This window comes from Clarias gariepinus, chromosome 13, assembly GCF_024256425.1.
Source record: "Clarias gariepinus isolate MV-2021 ecotype Netherlands chromosome 13, CGAR_prim_01v2, whole genome shotgun sequence".
NCBI lineage: Eukaryota > Metazoa > Chordata > Actinopteri > Siluriformes > Clariidae > Clarias > Clarias gariepinus.
This window is the reverse complement of record NC_071112.1, coordinates 13,864,659-13,882,986: the sequence shown is the minus strand read 5'-3', so window position 1 is coordinate 13,882,986 and position 18,328 is coordinate 13,864,659. Positions and strand designations below refer to the sequence as shown.

At 38.4% G+C, this 18,328-nt stretch overlaps 2 protein-coding genes across 4 annotated transcripts in view; one reads left to right on the top strand and one right to left on the bottom strand.

The window, feature by feature from the left end:
- Nucleotides 1-18,328, bottom strand: part of runx2a (RUNX family transcription factor 2a) — a 41,163-nt gene that overhangs the window by 17,821 nt on the left and 5,014 nt on the right. For all 3 annotated transcript variants that reach the window (XM_053509500.1, XM_053509498.1, XM_053509499.1), the window contains 2 exons: nucleotides 3,683-3,960; nucleotides 2,328-2,484 (listed from right to left, as the gene is read on the bottom strand). In XM_053509500.1, the coding sequence (XP_053365475.1) occupies nucleotides 2,328-2,484; nucleotides 3,683-3,960 (435 nt within the window). The remainder of the gene's footprint in view (nucleotides 1-2,327; nucleotides 2,485-3,682; nucleotides 3,961-18,328) is intronic.
- Nucleotides 4,252-18,328, top strand: part of supt3h (SPT3 homolog, SAGA and STAGA complex component) — an 87,460-nt gene continuing 73,383 nt past the window's right edge. The window contains exons 1-2 of the mRNA XM_053509501.1: nucleotides 4,252-4,379; nucleotides 9,835-9,938. Of these exons, the coding sequence (XP_053365476.1) occupies nucleotides 4,368-4,379; nucleotides 9,835-9,938 (116 nt within the window). The 5' untranslated portion in view covers nucleotides 4,252-4,367. The remainder of the gene's footprint in view (nucleotides 4,380-9,834; nucleotides 9,939-18,328) is intronic.

Genomic DNA, 18,328 nt, shown 5'->3' with positions numbered 1-18,328 from the left:
AAGCTCAAAGTGGCTTCAAAAGTAACAAACTCAGCAACAAGAGTAATCTGCAAAGTATGCTGTGAAGTCAGGCATGACACATTCTCCGAGCTGCTGCTGAGACAGGAAGAGGTGGGCGGAAAATAAGTGACTCAGTGAAGCGGCCAGCTCCACTCAGCTTTGCATGTGTATCGGGATGCGTGGCTGGCTCAAAGCTTTGTTGATTCAGCCTGTCCTTTTTTTTGTTAATTTCTTTTAAATCAGCAGATTGCTTTTTATGAACCTGGGGAACGAAAAAAATCTACTGAAACGCAAGTTTACAATGGAGCATGTGTATAAGTATATATATCAACCTCTCTTTGTTGCCTTGTCAAAACATGCGGAGCCTATAATCATAAAAAGGCCATTCGAGAGGCACTTCCCATGCATTGTATATAAGCTCTGACCTTGACCCCTTCCCTGAGGCTATTACTGTAAATTGTGTCTCTTGCTGTGTGCTGGTGCTATATTCGTTCTCATTCTTTCTCCCTCAGGAATCTGTCCTTAAGCCCCCAAAATGCAAGTTTGTGTCCAACAATCAAACCCAACCCAGCCCATCCCAGTAACCAGATCCCAAAGCCACACCACAGGCTAGCGCTGTGCCCAGCCACCAGACCAACGCCCGCCTCTCTCCTGCATCCAACAGCTCCACGCCACCAACTAAAAATACCCCCCAATACCACCCTCTCCTGTTGCTCAGGTTTCTGAGTTCACAATAGTTTCCTAAATGCAGACTTTCGTTTACTGACAGTATAAATACAACCAAAGCAGAACCTGTTTGTGTTCCTGTTTGCTAATTAATAAGCCCTGATTGATTTACTAGCATTCTGTTGGCTTCTTAAACCATGCCATGAAAGGTTGGCTCAAAGCAGATGAAAGCTGATGAATTGTGTAAGGCTATCCCTTTTTGCTTTTTAGCCTTGTTGATTTTGGTCGCTCATATCTAATTCTCATCTGTTGCATGCAGGATTGTTTCCCTTATTTAATTTCCTTATGCTCTGCTACCTTCCCCTGTGACTTCCGCCTGCAGATCTCGTATCAGAGATAGGCCTGGTGAGGTGTAGGTTTCAGTGCGGGCCAGAGCCCTCTTCTCTGTGACAGCTGCAAAGAGATAACACACTCTCTCTGTTTCACATATACACACGCACACGCACACACACAGACACACACACATATGCTAAGTAGTGTGTCTAGGGATGTGTGTTGCATAAAAAAATGCGTTTAGGCCAGCGGTTGGAAGGAAGTCAGACGTCTGTCAATGCCGTCTTAGCAAACACTGTTCACTTCACCGTGTCCATTTTTTAAAAAAATGACTGACGGGGTTCTGCCAGACTTTAAGTGAGAGCAAATTTATGGCCGAATAATTACACTGTCTTATTACTGTACGGTTTGGACTTCGCAGGATCTTTAATTGAACATTTATAAACACAGTTAAGTCTGTATGGCTTTGAAATGAAAGCTTTTAGGGCTCCTTAACTGAACACCTAAGAGCTTAACTCTAAGGGACTGTAAAGATTAAGAAGGCAAGTCTAGACGACACTCAGGGAGGCTCGCCTGCCTCCAGCATCAAACTGCTTGCTCTTCTGATCCATCTGCCTGTACTATCTTCTTCAAAGGCCTGCGTTCTGAACAAGGGTCTTTCCAAAGGATCACAAGGCCTGGTTTTCTTTTTTCTTTTTTTTTTTTTAGCAGTAATTACTCCCATATCAAAAACAGTATTCATCGCATGCCCAGCCTGAGTGCACTTCAGGCATGCATTCATATTTAACAACCGTCTGTTTGTAAATTGCATTACTTCAATGCAACGTGAATAAGTACATATGTTTGTAAAAAAACATTATAAATCATTGTCATAAAAATCACAAGATTGAACTTCAAAGGCAGAAATGTTTAAACACACCCACTGCTTTTTTTGTCCTTTAGCAAGGAAGTACTCAAATTACCCTCCATGACATATAACATAGCAATCTCCCAGTAGCGTGTTTATGTGCGCTTTCAACTGATACAGCTTCAGAAGACTCAGCTAATCAATCATGGACGTGATTATCTGCGTGGTACATATTCATGAATTCCAGTCATGAACTGTTTGCTAAACTGTTCTGGGCATCCATGGTTAAAGTGCGGTTTAGTATCTCAATGGATAATCTACCACATGCCGAGGTTTCACTACTACGCTCTGTTTCTTGCCTTGTAAACAGGAGCTGCTACATGTGGTTTTGCTGCATCATGTGATTCACACAAGCAAAAAAAATAATAATACATGCATACATTTCTTACGGTTTTGAGTGATTACTGAGCAAGACACTGACCTCGCCCGCTCCTCCCGACGAACCTCAGGTCGTTAAAGCGTGCCACTTGATTCTTCATGACGGCAGAGGCATTCCGCAGCTCTGCCGAGTAGTTCTCATCGTTTCCTGCCATAACTGTTACCACTGTTCCATCAGGAACATCCCCCAGCGCAACAACCTGGATCATAACAAAGAACACTGTCATTCCAGTCCCTCCTGTTTTTTTTTTTTTTTGTAGAATTATTATTAATATATAAAATATATAATTATCATCAGGTAGTGTGTAGGCACACATCTCATTTTCCACACATGAAAATTACAATGAACTTACTCACAAAGCTAAAAAAAATTATATGAATTTGCAAAGATTTATGGTCTGAATATGATTGTCTTTAAACTATTCTTTCAAGTGTGCAAAAAAATCTTGAGATTACGTAAAGATCTAATGCAAGAACAATTATAGACACTCAATCAATGTGTCAAGCCAAACATGTGAAACAAAACTTTTGTAGTTTTCACGTTTGTACAGGAATACAGTACAAATGTGATAGTTGATATTATAATATCAAATACAGTGAAACCATGCACGCGTGCACACACACACCACACACACTCACAAAAAATCCTCATGTGGTCTGACTGTGGGCTGTTGTGCAACTTTATAGGATCAATAAATAAAAACAGCAAATATAAAGTTATGTTCGGACATTGGATCTAAAAATCACTTTAAACTGTCTAGCTTGTAAAAAAAACAATCATTAAAAAAAATCATAATCAGAAATAACTCACGAACAATGGGTTGGGGTAAAAAAATATGAACATCATAAAACTACACAGCACTGTATCACACAAGAGAGAAAACTCAGAATTTACTACTGAATATTTAGCACAGACTGGGCAAATTGGACCCACATGTTTTTTTTTTTTTTTACATTTTGGTAACTTTTCATTCGGTTTACAGTTTCATTTGCAGGAGGCAGAAAGACTAGTGCATTTAGTTTAAAATAACATCAAGATGGATGCAGGGACCGGCTGAAAGGGATCAGGGGATAAGTTTACCCCTGATCTATTTTTACTGGGTTGATTGAATGCAGGATGACTTTAGTTCAAAAGTGTAGAAAAGGTAAAACAGTGGTGTGATTGTTGCTGCACTTTCTATAGATTCTAGCATTACTAAAAAGCACTTTGGAGGGCATCAACTACTTTTTTCAGTTGAAACTTTAAAGCACTTGTGTGTGTGTGTCTGTGTGTGTGTGTGTTAAACAAAAGTACACAATGCTGATTTATTAATATTTAACAAAAGTACACAATGCTGATTTAACATTGTGAGTAAGACAGTATGAGTGAGTTGAGACCCAGAAGACTCGCGGACTCACCTTGAACGCGACCGGCAGGGTTTTGTTACACCTCCAGTGAGACGGCAGAACGGAGCAGAGGAAGTTGGGACTGTCGGTGCGCACGAGCTCGGCTGGGTGGTCGGCGATGATCTCCACCATGGTGCGGTTGTCGTGCGCGCGCAGTCTCGTGGGCACCGCCGCCGTCGCCGTGTTCGCTTCGTGCTGTGTCGCTCCCGCCGCGCTCGCATCCGCCGCTTTCCCGGGCAGAGCCTGCACCCCGTTGGACGGCGGGCTGAACCTCCTGCTGCTGCTCGGATCTATCGGAATGCGCATTACACACACACACAGACACACACGCACAATTTAAACCGTGAGGCGGCTTCACCGGGGTTTTTCTTTTTTTTTTCTTTTTGAGTCTCTTCTTCTGAGCCCCTCGGCGCTCGCGCTCTGCACGCGCGCTCTTTAGTAGTATATCATTCTGGGAACGCAGGCGTCCTGTCTGTGTCGCTGGGAAGCAAGTGCGCGTGCGGAACCGTAATCGCGCGCGCTCCACGTGAAAGTCAGCGTCAACTCCGCGCGCGAGAGATATCGTCGCTGTTGTTTGTTGATGTTTTTTTTTTTCAGCTTAAAAGAGCCAGAAGCATCGTTCTGTTCTGCGCGCTGTGAAGTTTTAAGAAGCTCCGAGAGAAAAGCGAGTCTCGCGCATCCCAGCTCGCGAAGAGGAATGTCGACTAAGGTCAGTCTGACTTAAACAGATTGCGCGTGAAAACTCGAACAGTAGTGCTTAACAGCTTTAAATGCGAAGATGCCGGAAAATATTCAGCTTTTCCCCACAAGCTGGCACAGTCGCAGTAATAGAAAAGAGAGAAAAAACTCCGAAAGTTGCGGTTGGAGATGGAGGAGATAGGAGAAGCCGCAGGTTTTTGGTCGCGCTGTGCGGTTTGTGTTTGGAGGCAGGCGCTTTGGCGAGCTCAGGTTTTGTGGTTTATATATGTGCACGCGCGGGATGATTATTATGCTGATGAGCCTCGAGCACGTGGTGTACAGGACCGGACATTTCCCTCAATCCAAACAACCCAAATTAATGACTCAGTTTAACTCACTGCTCCACACACACAAACACACACACGCACACACACTGATAGTGTACATGGTACAGCTTGTGTTGTATTACAAACCTTAACTCAACAAACCTCAGATTAGACCTGGTGTAAGATTAGACCTAGTGTAACACACAACAAATAGCCCTAATCTAAAAGATCAAAAGATCTGACAGTGCTGAGGTAACAATGTCGTCTCCTGAGCTCTTTCCTATAGTGATGAATTCACTTTTACAGTATTTCATTGACTCTTACACATGAGGTCTACCTGAAACAGACGAACACTAATAACAGTTATAGAATCATTCAGCAAGGTTATAGAGAATTTAATAGATCTTTATTTATCTCTATGACTAACTCTGTAGGTTCTCTGCTATTTATATTAAACATGCAAACAGGAAATGAGTCAAGCACATAGGAATGAGATAAACAACTACAAAAGATAGCCTAGCAGTGTAACCTTGGACTAGACGTCTGCGTATGAGCTCATTTACATGTTTTTTTTTTTTTACACATCGATAAGTATGTTACACGTTAATAATAAACGTTATCCTATATATTATAGCTAGAAATATAACTACTACTTTTCCAAATAAGGGATAAAGTTTATGGTTATAGAGAAGACTTAAAAGGAGGCTGTGTTGTATGGAATAATAATGATAATAATAATAATAATAATAATAATAATTATTATTATTATTATACGTCTTTGGCCAATAGAGCCCTTTTTGTATTTTTATAATAACGATAGATGTATAATAATAATAATAATAATAATAAAAATAATAATAATAATAATAATTATTATTATTATTATTACATATTGTAGTAATAATAATAATAATAATAATGATTAATCGCTCATTTTTTCCCTAGCTATTTTAGGATAATTTTTCCCATATTTAAAGAAATACTATAAACCGTCTAACCGTCCCTGGTTAAACGCGTTCAGTTTGAGGATTGCGTTGTGATCTGCGGGTGTCGCTGTTGAATCTGCTTTTTTGATTTCGTCTTTTATTGTGCGACTCCACACTCCAGAGAACTACAGCAGCTCTACCGCCTCACTACTCAGCTATAGCGGCACGCGCCGCGCAAAACTACAATACCCAGTGATCACCGCGGCAATCCGGTGTGACGTGAAAACTACTCACCAGGAAAGTGGAATAATAAGCCGTGTGTGTGACAAGAGGCGAGTGTGAGAGTAAACACGGAGAGGACTATTGTCTAATAGACGCTGGAAGAGGTAACTGAGTGAAATAGTGAAATGTTTGTTGTGAACTTCTTACGCATTCCTAGCTTGACTCTTTTAGACCTCGTGCATGCCCCGCGTGCACATGATGATGCTCAGCAGAATGTATAATTCTGCACAAGTATTGTTCTTTTTGTTCTCTTCAGGATTATACAAAAGTCTCTGTTACTGTTTGCGTTAATTAATAAGCATGCACATTCCCATGCATGTTGGTGTTTTGAGCTCTTTACACACTAGACGTCAGCTGAGCTTACAGTGAGCTTTGAACTTTTAGTACTTGGCATCAGGAACAAAGTGAGTTACTGGAGAAGAATAAGAAGCAAACTGCCTTTTAACTTGCTCGTTACACATTTGTGATTGTTTCACACTAGTTCCATCTGCAGGCTAGACAGAAAACAAAAAACGACCATCACAGTCTGGTGTTTGAAGCCCCTGCGAAATCCTCAACTCTTCTCCTTAGTGAGCGATGCTGGAGTTAAGTTAATGCCTATTAAGGCGGGTGGGGAGTGTGGCTTTGGGAATAATTGTGCATATAAAATCTCCAGTTGAGGCTGATAGCTTACTTTTCCACATGCCTATTGTTTGTTAAAACTTTGTGTGTGTGGAGGCAGGCAGCAGATGAGGCGCCACAGTTCACTCTGTGTGTGTGTGTGTGTGTGTTTGGGGGGGGGGCTTGGACTGAGTGCGATTTTACTACGCTCGCTCGTTTAACCAGAGCCTTATCCCACCGCATTCTCATTTGAATAGACCTCCAAGAGTCTTTGCTCCGCACTTTTGGATGGAGGAAAATAGATTTTGCATGATTTCACTTTCTTATGCAAACATGGGGAGGTGGAGGCCATGGTACTGGGATGTGCGGGGTGCTGGGTCGAGGATGTGGGAGTGAAATAAAACTTTGCACAGCGTTAAATCAATTTTTTTTCTTTTTGCCTTTCTTTATTATATCCTCCAGAATGGCACGGTCTTAAATTACTTTTCCCGAATCAGCACTTCCCAAATTTGTGTCCTATTCCCCTCTAATATTTTATGATGTCGGACTGTAAATTTTGGGCTTGCTAAATTAAGATGATGGTGCTCTAACCAACTGTTTTTTTTTTTTTTTTTGTACTTTTTTTAAAAACATTTTTGGACAGAGTTAATTGATTGTTAAAACAGTAAGTCTGTCAGTCTGACTTTTAATAGTTTTGTTCCCTATAAACTATAATTTTTTTCTCCCTCTTTTTCCTTGATATCAGTGCATGAGAATGTGGCTTATTAATGGCCTAAAATTGATGTAATGTGGAAAATGATTTATGTAATTGTTTGATATGACATTGGGCTAGTGTTGAACTGAGTCTTTCTACTGAGTTTTAGATTAGCTTATATAAAACCATAGCTTTTTGCTCAGTTAAATTAAACAACTTCTCCTTAACTTCCAAACAGTAGATTGCGTGCTCAAGATTAAATCAGTAAATTAACCAGGCATCTGTTGAAAAAGAAATTTCGAAGCAAAGCTATATAAAGGTCTAGTTAATTATAGAGAGGGAAATGTAATAAATACACTAAGCTCCCCGTTCTCATTTGAGGCACTCTTTCAGACCTTTGCATGTTGAAGTAATCTTGATTCATTTGCCACATCTGAATTCATTTTGCTGAGTATGGCGACCATCTGCCTTCACAAGTCAAAGCAAAGGCTCCAGCTTTCATCCATAGAGGGGCGAAAACAGAAGGATTTGAAATTTTATGCTCGGATGTATTTATTGGGGAAGTTAGTGCTGTCTTTGCTTCTGCTCTCAGGACGCCTTGAAACACTTCGCTTTCTCTCAGTAAAAACTAGCAGTTTTATGTTTGCCTTATTGTGTGTTTCCTGCTTTGATCTGTGGAGGGGTGTGGGCAGCATGTATTTGGATGGAGAATTGTCCTTAACAATAGACTGAGCTAATTTTTTTTTTGTCCCCTGGCTTTGTTCTCATCTGTTCAGAAAAAAAGGCAATCCACCTGTGTGATTTGCTAGTCTGATGACTTGGCTGGCAAAAGGAAGGTTGTGGTTTTGAATTCAGTCAAGCCAGCAGCTGTGCATCAGGTGATTTTGTTCAAATAAATCTGGTGGGTCGTCAAAACTCACCTGGCTATGCTTCCCAATGTAAATGTTTCCACACTTAACAATGGGACATTTAAATTTTACAAGGTCCATTTCCAGGTAAATATCAGCATCCTGTTAATTTGTTTTATTAAGCAGAGAGTGATATTTGTCGAGGCCTAACTGCAAAATGTGTAGATAGCTGTGTGATGAATGTTATCTGCTGTGAGGCACATGATGACATTTTCACGCTTCTTTAATTTTCTAACTTAAAAAAAAAAAATTTTTAATGATATTTTTGGTCTTTGAGGTTTTAGAGGTGTATGATGTAGAGGAGCATTTATATATGATTTAACCGCTGCTGGTATTGGTGTATATATAGTCTATTAGAGATGGGGGGAAAATGGTTTCAGTTACATTTTGAGATTCTTTTGTGGAGCAATTCATTTATCGCTACACTGAAACAAAATATTTAAAAAAAAATGTTAAAATAAAAGAATTTTTTTGATTTGTATATGTTTGCATTTGAGGTAGTAATATATTGCAGTTCCTTTATAATCCTACACTCTAAATTATTTGCACATTGACAGGCAGCACAGCGTCCTGCCTGCTAGTAGTATTATTTTCTGAGTTTGTTTAGAATTGTAACGAAATCTGGAAAAAAAAAACCATTGAATCAAAATATTCATAAAATCGTGAAACTTACAGAATGACAATACGAATCGAATGAGCACCTGGGTATATTGATAATGTCATATCGGCTTGTCCCTTGTGATTGACATCCCCATAATCTATAAAAAAATGATGTATTATAAACACTTGGTTTTTTGATAATATATAATGAACTAACCTATGTCACTGATTTTGTTAATTTAATCTTATGTAAATCTGAAAAATGTTAGATTTAGGGTTTGATGTGGGATTAACTTGATTTCATATAAAAGTATCATATAATTATTGGTATTAATTCTATCATAGCGCAACATTCTAATGGCGTTTCAACATCGACCAACTCTAACAATATTACATTATTTCTCCCCTGTTTCTAATGCTGTCATTTTTATACTGAGGCTTTAGATTTCTAGCATGTGATCCAACTTAAACCTCAACAAAAACTGTTGTGTTTTTGTGAAATAAAATCTCTGCCATATCGACCACCCTTGCAGTCCATCAGTTACAACACAAACTGCTGAAACTGAATGAGTGATTTTGGTATCTGTGGGCACTTGATTTTTTTTTGTATTTTTAATCGGTATTGATGCTGGATAAATGTTATTGGTGGTTCATTAAGCAGAACCAGATGTTCAAAACTTAGCACTGTCTTCGCAGTTTTAAAAATGTTTTATTAGATACAGCAGCACAATTTTGTGTTTCGTGTCTCCGTGCTGAATCTGCCCCAAAAAAGGCTCAACGTCCTACTTATTGACATGATTTCTGTAAATGGCTTGTTCGATGACTACTGAAACACTTAAGTTACATATGAATGGCTTTAAATCTCTAATAATTATCCTTGCTGATCTCTTCTCATTGTGACACATTTCTTTCAATGCTAAAACTCTTACACTTAAAAGTAACTATCACACACACCACATTTCATTGTCTTTTGTAATGATCCAGGTTCCGTCTCATGTGGCCTGTTTTTTATTTTATTTTTTCCTTTCCCCCTCTCCTCTCCTGACTGATCATCAGGAAACGTTTTCTTTGTGAAGTGGGTTTATAATTGCCTTGGGCTTTGATGGAGCACACGGTCAAATGAGCCCTGTGTTTTGTGTGTGTCTAACAGATGAGCAACAGTGCTGCGAGCCCCATGGCAGCCAGCAGCACCTCGATGGCAGCGAGAGGATCCGGAAAACCCATCAGTTTCATACCAGAGCTGCAAAGCATGATGTGAGTACAGCTTTAGATCTCTAGCCTTTTACCCATTTACCCCTTTCATACTCTAATTCACTTGTCTGCTGAGCAACTTCTCATTTTCCAGTTCCTAAATATCAAAACCCGATCTAGCCTGCTCGGCGCAACATAAAAATATCAGCAGCTTCCTCTCTTCAAACGCACAGAAACACGCACATAATGCATCCTTTCATGCGCTCTTTCTGAAGTGTACACTAACATCACTCGTCATCCTGATGATCAGAGGTTCAAAAAGCGACCACGCTTTCCGCGTGTAAGGGTATGTCAAATATGAAAAATTCTCACAGTGTTCAGCAAAAACCTCAACGGCTTGGATGCGTCCAACTTTCTGCGCCATCGAGAAGCCAATTAGCCTCAGACATTATGTTCATCACTACTGTAATAAAGAATGTGCGTACAAAGCTCAGATTCAGTGAAGGGAGCAAGAATACGCCATGACTTGCTATAAATCCATATTGAAATATTAACGTTTTGCCAATTTCACTTAACGTTAACTGATTTATGTGTCAGTTGAGCGAATGGGAATCAGACAATCAGTCCACTAATTTGAGTCTTCAGTTATACCAAATTCAAGTAAAAAACCTTATTCCAGCAGAGCGATTGCGGTTGGTAAACCCACAGGAAAAATTTATCCTGCTGTGTTGCCAACAAGCCTCACCTGGGGAGACCTTTAGTGTTCTCGGAAATGGCAGACAAACAAAAACAGTACACTTAAAACAGAATGTCTCATGCGTATTTTAAATCATTTTCCCGCAATCTAGTTTGTTTCCTTTTGGAAAATGCACCCTGATTTGCTTGTGTAGTCAGTGCCGAGGCTGATTCTGATATGACATCCAGTCAGTGCTCATTAATTTTCTAAAGTTCAGTTAGTGCTGCGAAATGAATCGCATAAAATTCATAAAAAAGTTCACAGTATGGACCTGTGCAATTATTTAATCAGAACATCAAGGATATGTAGAGTTTGTCAATAATAAAAAAAAAAAATATAAATTTTTTAAAAATATGTTTGAAGTGATAGTGTGAAAAAACTTTTTTGGTGTCAGCCTTGATAATAATTATAAATGCAAAAAGTATGTTTAATAGTTAAATATTATATATAGTTCAAGTTAATATATACACTATAGTTCAAATCGCAATCACAGTATGTATCAAAGTAATCAATGTGATCTATATTTATTTTTTTATTTTTTTATTTTATTAAATTAAATCATGAAGTCCTGATTTCAACAGTTTTGAATGTAGTTTTACATAATTACACATAAACCCATTGAAATCACACCCATACCGTTTAAACGTATTTTTCGACTCCCCATCAGTTCTTGGATCTTAAAATCCCATTTTGCAATGCAAGGCAGTTAATACACCAAATATAATTATTGTGTCTCTTACTGTTTCTTTAACATTGTATTACAATGGCATTCCTCTGGCACAGCTATTCCTCTCTCTTCTGTATTCATTGTGTTTTTGTTCCAGAGCACACTAGTAACTCTGCACTGGTGCTTCTTTCTGAACGAGAGTCAGTCAGAGTGACGCTAGTAAACTGCGTGATTCTGACATTTATGTCTGCTTACTGTAAAACAGGCACGTTTTTCGGCGCATGTGTTTTTTTTTTCCTCCTCAACTGTGTCTGGAGCGCTGAGGGAGGAAAATGTAAAGACGGTTTCCTCTGGCTCTCATTGCCATGACTGTCTGCCGCCTCCTGCCTTCATGGAGGTCCTTAATTGAGATCACTTGTACTTATAAATGGCAGGAAGTGCTGTGGTTCGTGTAAGAAGAAATGGAACCGTAACATGGCCTTTAAAAGAAAACGGAGGCTACCGTCCCACCGATCTATCCGAGACCGTGAAGCATTTTTGTCACCGTTTTCTTTTTTTGTGATAATATCAGCATTTCTGCATAATTTCACTGATAAGGCACCGCTCCCTATCTTGAGCATCCTGTTGCATTAAGTCTATAGCTGGATGGACTGCACTCAGTAATTTCTAGAGAAATATATAAAAGATGAAATGTAGATTACAGCATGATTGTAAATCATATGATATGCAGGTTATATCACACATTTGACTGGGCTGTTCTGGGAATTCAGTCTTGCTTGCATTCAAGTCTAATGTAGTAAAAGCAGCAGCATTAATACTCAGTTAAATGCTGTTGCATGTTGATCATTTGACTGTCAAAGCGAAAGGAGCTCAGAGTCGAGTTGTGTTTTCTTAGGAAGGATGCCAGTGATCACTTTTGTCATTCATGTGTGAAATAACTCTGTTGTTTCGTCTTTCTATCTATTCCAAAGCGCACATTTGAAACCGAGAGGCCGCTCACGTCAGACTCTCGCATTTGTCAAAAAATGATTAAAAAACTTGCCCTTCCTTCCATTCCTAATCATCCTGACATTTAATACTCTGATCCGCACTAAAAACTGCTTACTTTGGACTGGAAAATTCCATACTACACGCATAAGGTGCTAAGCATAACACAGACAGTTGAATATGGCCGACGTTCAGCTTTTTCCTTTGTTTGTGGATTCGACTTGCTTCCATCTTTTTCCTGAATTACTCGCACTGTTTAAATACATTTATTGTACACCTATAAAGAAAGCAGTGGCCTGTATGATTGATGACTTTGTTAGCTTTAAGTAATGGCAGTTTAGTGAATTGTGGATTAAACAGTTGATGCTCATGTGCCATTAAAAAGATTACTTTTAAAAGTTTAACAGATTGCTGATTTAGTCAATCTCTAAAACCAGCAGCAGTGTTGAAGTCTGAATTCTATGAAGATTGTGTGTAATTTTCTACACCAGAAGCTCAGACAGTCGGTCCAACCTTCAGAGCAGATCAGGTTTATGGTAATGTACTAATTTTAATATCGTCTCTAGAGGAAGAGCTTGCTAAAGAACTTGTCTGGTAACCTGACTGACAACATGTGAATATAAAAGGAGTCTCAAGTGTCCCTTATTTGTAACAGTCTAAGATCATTTTGTCTGCTAAAGTCAGGATGAAGAACATTGTGTGTATGCAGTTTCTTTTAAATTAGCTGCTTTTTTTGTCTTTTTAACGCCAACAAGGGAAACAAAAAACAGAGGCTGGTCAGTTGTTGCTTGTAATCAAACTAATAACTGGAAGCGACAGTTTCATGTACATTCATGTAAAATATAACTATAAATTATCCATTGTGTTTCTTATAGAAATAATAATTTGTTAGCAACGCAAACTGTTATGGTGTTATAGGGATTATGCATCGCATGTAGATAACGTAAAAGAGTAAATTTAAGGTGGTAACAGCCCTTAAGCATTTTAAATGGTATAATTTACTAAATAATACAATGCTAATTTGTCCTGGTTTCATAAACTATTAAGTGAATATGAAACTATTTATTTTATTATTATATTTTTTTATCAATTAATTTATTTTTTTTTTTTTTTCCTTTCTAATTTAGTCATAACCAGGTCCCACCTGTCACTAGGCCACTCTCACATCAAGGCCACAACCACCACCTAGTAGGGCGAGGGCTGGCATTTTAATTAAAAAAATAATAATTTTTGATTACAGCACACAATGTGTTGGCCGGTTCATGTGTGAAAATGATTTCTCTGGTTTCTCCCTGAACCTCTCTTTGAGTCCTGGGATATGGCTCTGCTATCAGGGAAGAAAAACTACATTGATACAGGTTACATGTGATAACCTGGTCAGTACATTCAGGTCATCAGCTGACTTCATTTTACGGTCGCATTACTGAGTTACTGGGTCTAGTTCTGACCAGTTAAAGCAACGCCACATCATAACACTGCCTCCAGAAGCTTGTACCCTGGACACTGTGCATGATGGGTACATCGCTTCCTGTGCTTCCCTTCTCACCCTGATACACCCATCACTGAATTAGGATCAATCCGAACTCATCATGTCAGTTTTCCAAAGTGTAATCTTTATGCTCTTTAGCAAATTCAACCCTCTTTTTCTAATTGTCCCACTAACAAGTGGTTTTATCGTCACACAGCTGTTTAGGTCCAATTTTGTGAGTTCTCATCACATTGTGTGTGCGTGCGTGTGTGTGTGTCTTACTTTCACTATTAATCATACTGTATGATTTTTACTGTTGATTTTTTTTATTTATTTATTTATTAATTTTTTTACCATGCATCTTCAAGTGTTTTCAGACCACATTTCTTCCACAAAGTTATGGCACAATCCTTCAGGGTTTTCAATATGTGTTAAAGGGTTCTTAACTAAGTTCTAGCAATTTAAAATTTCCGTAGTTGTTTTCTTTATTTCAGTATATTTTACACAATATTGTACATTGTCTAAATGTAGACAACAGTTTTCCCATACTAGGTTTTGAAAGAAAAAGGGATTGTGTTCCAATGGTCATTTTCCTTTAGCCAATAAAGACCAGCAGCGTATCATTATCTCTTCCTCAGTCTAAGTGCTTCTCTGAGAAAGCTTAATATAAGCTCAGTAGTTCATCACTGCGGTGCAAGTTGTATAAAATAGGGAACTGACATTTTTGCGGCTTTAGGTCCCTCACACTGATGGACACATCTCTGCACTTCAGCAATTTTGCTGACTGTTTTTTTAAACCTGAAGTTACAACAGTGAAGCTAAAACACCTGAAATTATCCTTCTTTTAAAAAAAGCACATGTCCAATTGTACAATAGGCAAACTTGGTACAAATATTTATTTTGCTATATTTATTTGTGGCATGGTGTTAATACTATGGTGTTTGTACACCCTGCCCAAACCCACAACAGCATTTTTGTGGGCTTGAGGTTGTCTAGCATTTCGTTCTGTGTTTTGTTGCTTGCTCATATCTGAAATGCTTCTAGCTGAAAAAAGCTGCTAGGACGTTTAGATAAACACTGTGGGAAATGAACTATAAGGGAGAAGTAGGTGCTGAAATGTTACGATGCTCCTCTTAGCTTTATCCCATTATGTTTAAATGATTCTGCCTTTTTTTTTTACTTGTTATATATATTTTAAATAAAGGTATTATTTTTACTTTGCAACAGCCTGAGTAACGACTGCTGACGCTTTGAATGGATTAGTATTATACAGAAAAACCGACATTTTATTGCTACTAAAAAGAATACCTAGTTATTTCATAATGGTTAAAAGTGAAATTTAAAGTTCAGCTCCTACGTCATTTACTGTGATGACACAGAAAGCCAAAGTTCCCAAACTACGCATCTTTTCTCACCATATTATTTTTTTTTTAGTCTGTTAAATGAACAAAAAAAAGTGTTTGTGCTTGCATGTGTGTGACTAGTGAGTATACTGTAGGGAGTGCCCAGCTGTCACTACACCCAAAGGCTGTTTAGAAAGCCTCTGTGTCAAATGAGGCCAGGGCCAGGTCCTTTCCTGCACACAAACACACACACCTACACCTCAGTGGGACATACTGTAACCACTGATGCCACACACACACCTCTGAACTGTAAAATATTCGGTTGCACCGCAGCAGGAATAAGGCAGGTCTATGACTATTGAAAGAATTTAATTGTAGACAACTTGCATGAAATAAAATGTAATGTAACATTGTGACATAAAATTTTTTCATCATCATGTGTAAGCAGTTCATGTGAAGTAATTCACCAGCATTAATGAACACGTCGTACATTTCTCAGCCCGTCCTAGCGTGCGCCCTCCCATACCGCAGCTTGAAGCTTTGGCACCCTGTGGGCATGTGCTTAATTTCGTACACTGTCTCCTGGGCTTCTACACTCATAAAGCCTTCTTTACTTTCAAGGCCCCTTGAATGTTTTTTTTTTTAACCAGGATGGAGACGAGTTCCTTTGGAAGTGAGCAGCAGTAATGAGTTGGCACGCACACAGTCTCTGCTGCTTAACCAGACTGTAATTTGGGGACTGAGTGGAACTCTTCTCATCACTAGCATTTGTTTACTGCAGCGTTACTGCTGTGAAATCCACAGTGACAAACACCCTACTCTGATGTTTTGTGTATATTTCATATAAGACTCATTTTAGGGGCAGCATTTTAAACTATACTTATCGTTAGACTACTGTCATGTTGCTTACATACTATGGCAACGTGTAGTAAAAAACTTGCTGCCACAATAAACCTTAATTGCAACACCAGCACCCAATTTTGTGGTTGGCTAAATTTTACCTCATTAACAGCTTGAGCTGTGGCTAACTTTGTGTTGCAGCATTTTCTTTTAACAATGTCGTGCCTAATCAAGAAGCTTTTGGACAGTCGTCCCTGAACGTGCTTCATCCAGCACCAAGTTGTGAGAGACTGATAGTTATTTCTGCATCCCGCATTTCTGCATCCTTTACTTCTGGGCGCCGACGCGAGTGACAGGCCATCCAGTAGCTTCGTCTGGCTGTCCCTTCTTTCTACATTTCTTTTGGTTTTAATTGCTTGTTTTTGCCTGATCAATAAAATTTCTATCTATCCAATTGATCTTTAATATGAATTTTTTATGTGCTTTGTTGCAATTTATGCAAACCCAAGAAATTAGAGGACATTTACAATTAGAGAGAATTACAGCTGTGATGAGTAAAGAACAGCTGGATATTTTCAGATTTAACTTTCAGATATTAATATATATTTAAAGTAAATTTTCTAAAGGAAAATTATCTCTACATATCTATCTCTACATATCTCTCATCAATTAATGATAAAATTTAATTTATAAAAAATAGTTATGTTTCAAAGAACAAGATTTTTTTTTTCTATTTTCCTGTTTCAATTAATGCAACGTCCACAGAATGTATTAATATGGATTTATGTTGATCCATATACCGTCTAGTGAATTTTAAAAATATATGTACTGTTCTTAAGAAATGTATTATTATTATTATTATTACATTAACAGGCCAAAAAGTCTCTAAGTGCTTATCAATCTGCTTGGTGTAATGATATTGGACACAAATTACACTCAACCTAACGCTTCTAACGAAACCGCTGACAAAATCCTCAATACACGAACGGGCAGATTTGATTTTATAGCGAGCCATGTGAAACAAATGTAGAAAGTTTCATTTTTCACTTTGAACTGTGATAAATGAAAAATTGCTGCAGAGATGTCAGCGTATTAATGATTAATTAGCTGACTTTAAAATAAGAAAGCAGCTGTTAGACAGGCATAGACACATGTTCCACCAGTAGCTCATTAGACACCTATACTCAGACTCTTTTTTTTTTTCTCTTCTCCTTCTTCTAAATAAAAAGGACCTTTTTATCTAAAAATGCTGTGAGTGAATTGTCATACAGAAGTTGTTAAGGGTTGTTTTTGACAAGTCTTGCGCATAAATATTACATAAATAAATAAAAAATCCAAACGATCCTCCGACAGAAATTTTGCACTCTTTTTGTGTCTAGGCTTTGTGAAAGTTCTCGTTGCTCCTCGTCTAATTTGGCGCAGTCCTCATATCTTATTTGAGGAAATCATGTTTATTAATAGGTTGTTAATATTTAGTGGTATAGGAAGAAAATCTTTGTTTGGTTGTCTTTGTCAGCAAAATGACAGCTTGCGCTGTGAAGTCGTGTAAAAGCATCTCATGCATTTTTTTTTTTCTTCCCCCCTCCTGATGTTTTCCTCAAAATTGCTTCCTCCAAGTGAACTCAAATACTTGGCTTCGTTTTGCTGGGGAAAACAACAACTTTAAGGATTTGCCTTTGGACATCTGATACATATTTAAAAGCATGGAGGATCATTTTAATAGACAGTGTCAACCTTAGTGAGGAGGTATGACTGATTAATTTTACATTACAACAACGATGATCTGTCATTTCCTCAAAGAATCCACTGGTATTCCAAAAAGACTTTTACGACTAGCTGGTGCTTACGGTAAACACACCTGACAATGAAACTAGAGCTGCAGTAACTATAGTCCCTCCTGAATGCCGTCACACAGGATGAGTCGACAGACATTCAGATCAGAAAAACAGCTTTGTTGACAAGAGAGTCAGATGTAGAGGTAATACTTAATAGCACAGAGGCAGACACTGTTTTCCTTCTCTGGGTTTTAACACAATATTCTCATATTCAAATTCTAGATTTAGTTTTTTTTCCACATTAGGTAAAAGGTAACAGTTGATATATCAGGATAATTAAATAATTTTTATTATTTCAGGACAGCGTTTAGCTCTGAAACCTGATAAGCTTCTCTGAGATTTCGCTCTGCTTCAAGCTGAGGTGATGCCATCCTGGCATGAAACACAATACTGAAATCGGATATGGCTGAAACACACACTGCATGTGTCATACCTGTACGTTTCTGAGCGGTAATGTGACTCTCACAGGTGTGTGTCTTGCGCGCTGTGTTGTGCTTGCACAGGCTAATGCCTTTGGTCAGATTACCATGGCAGGCTGAGAGACGATGTATTGTTGTTTATTGCTAATGGTTTGTTT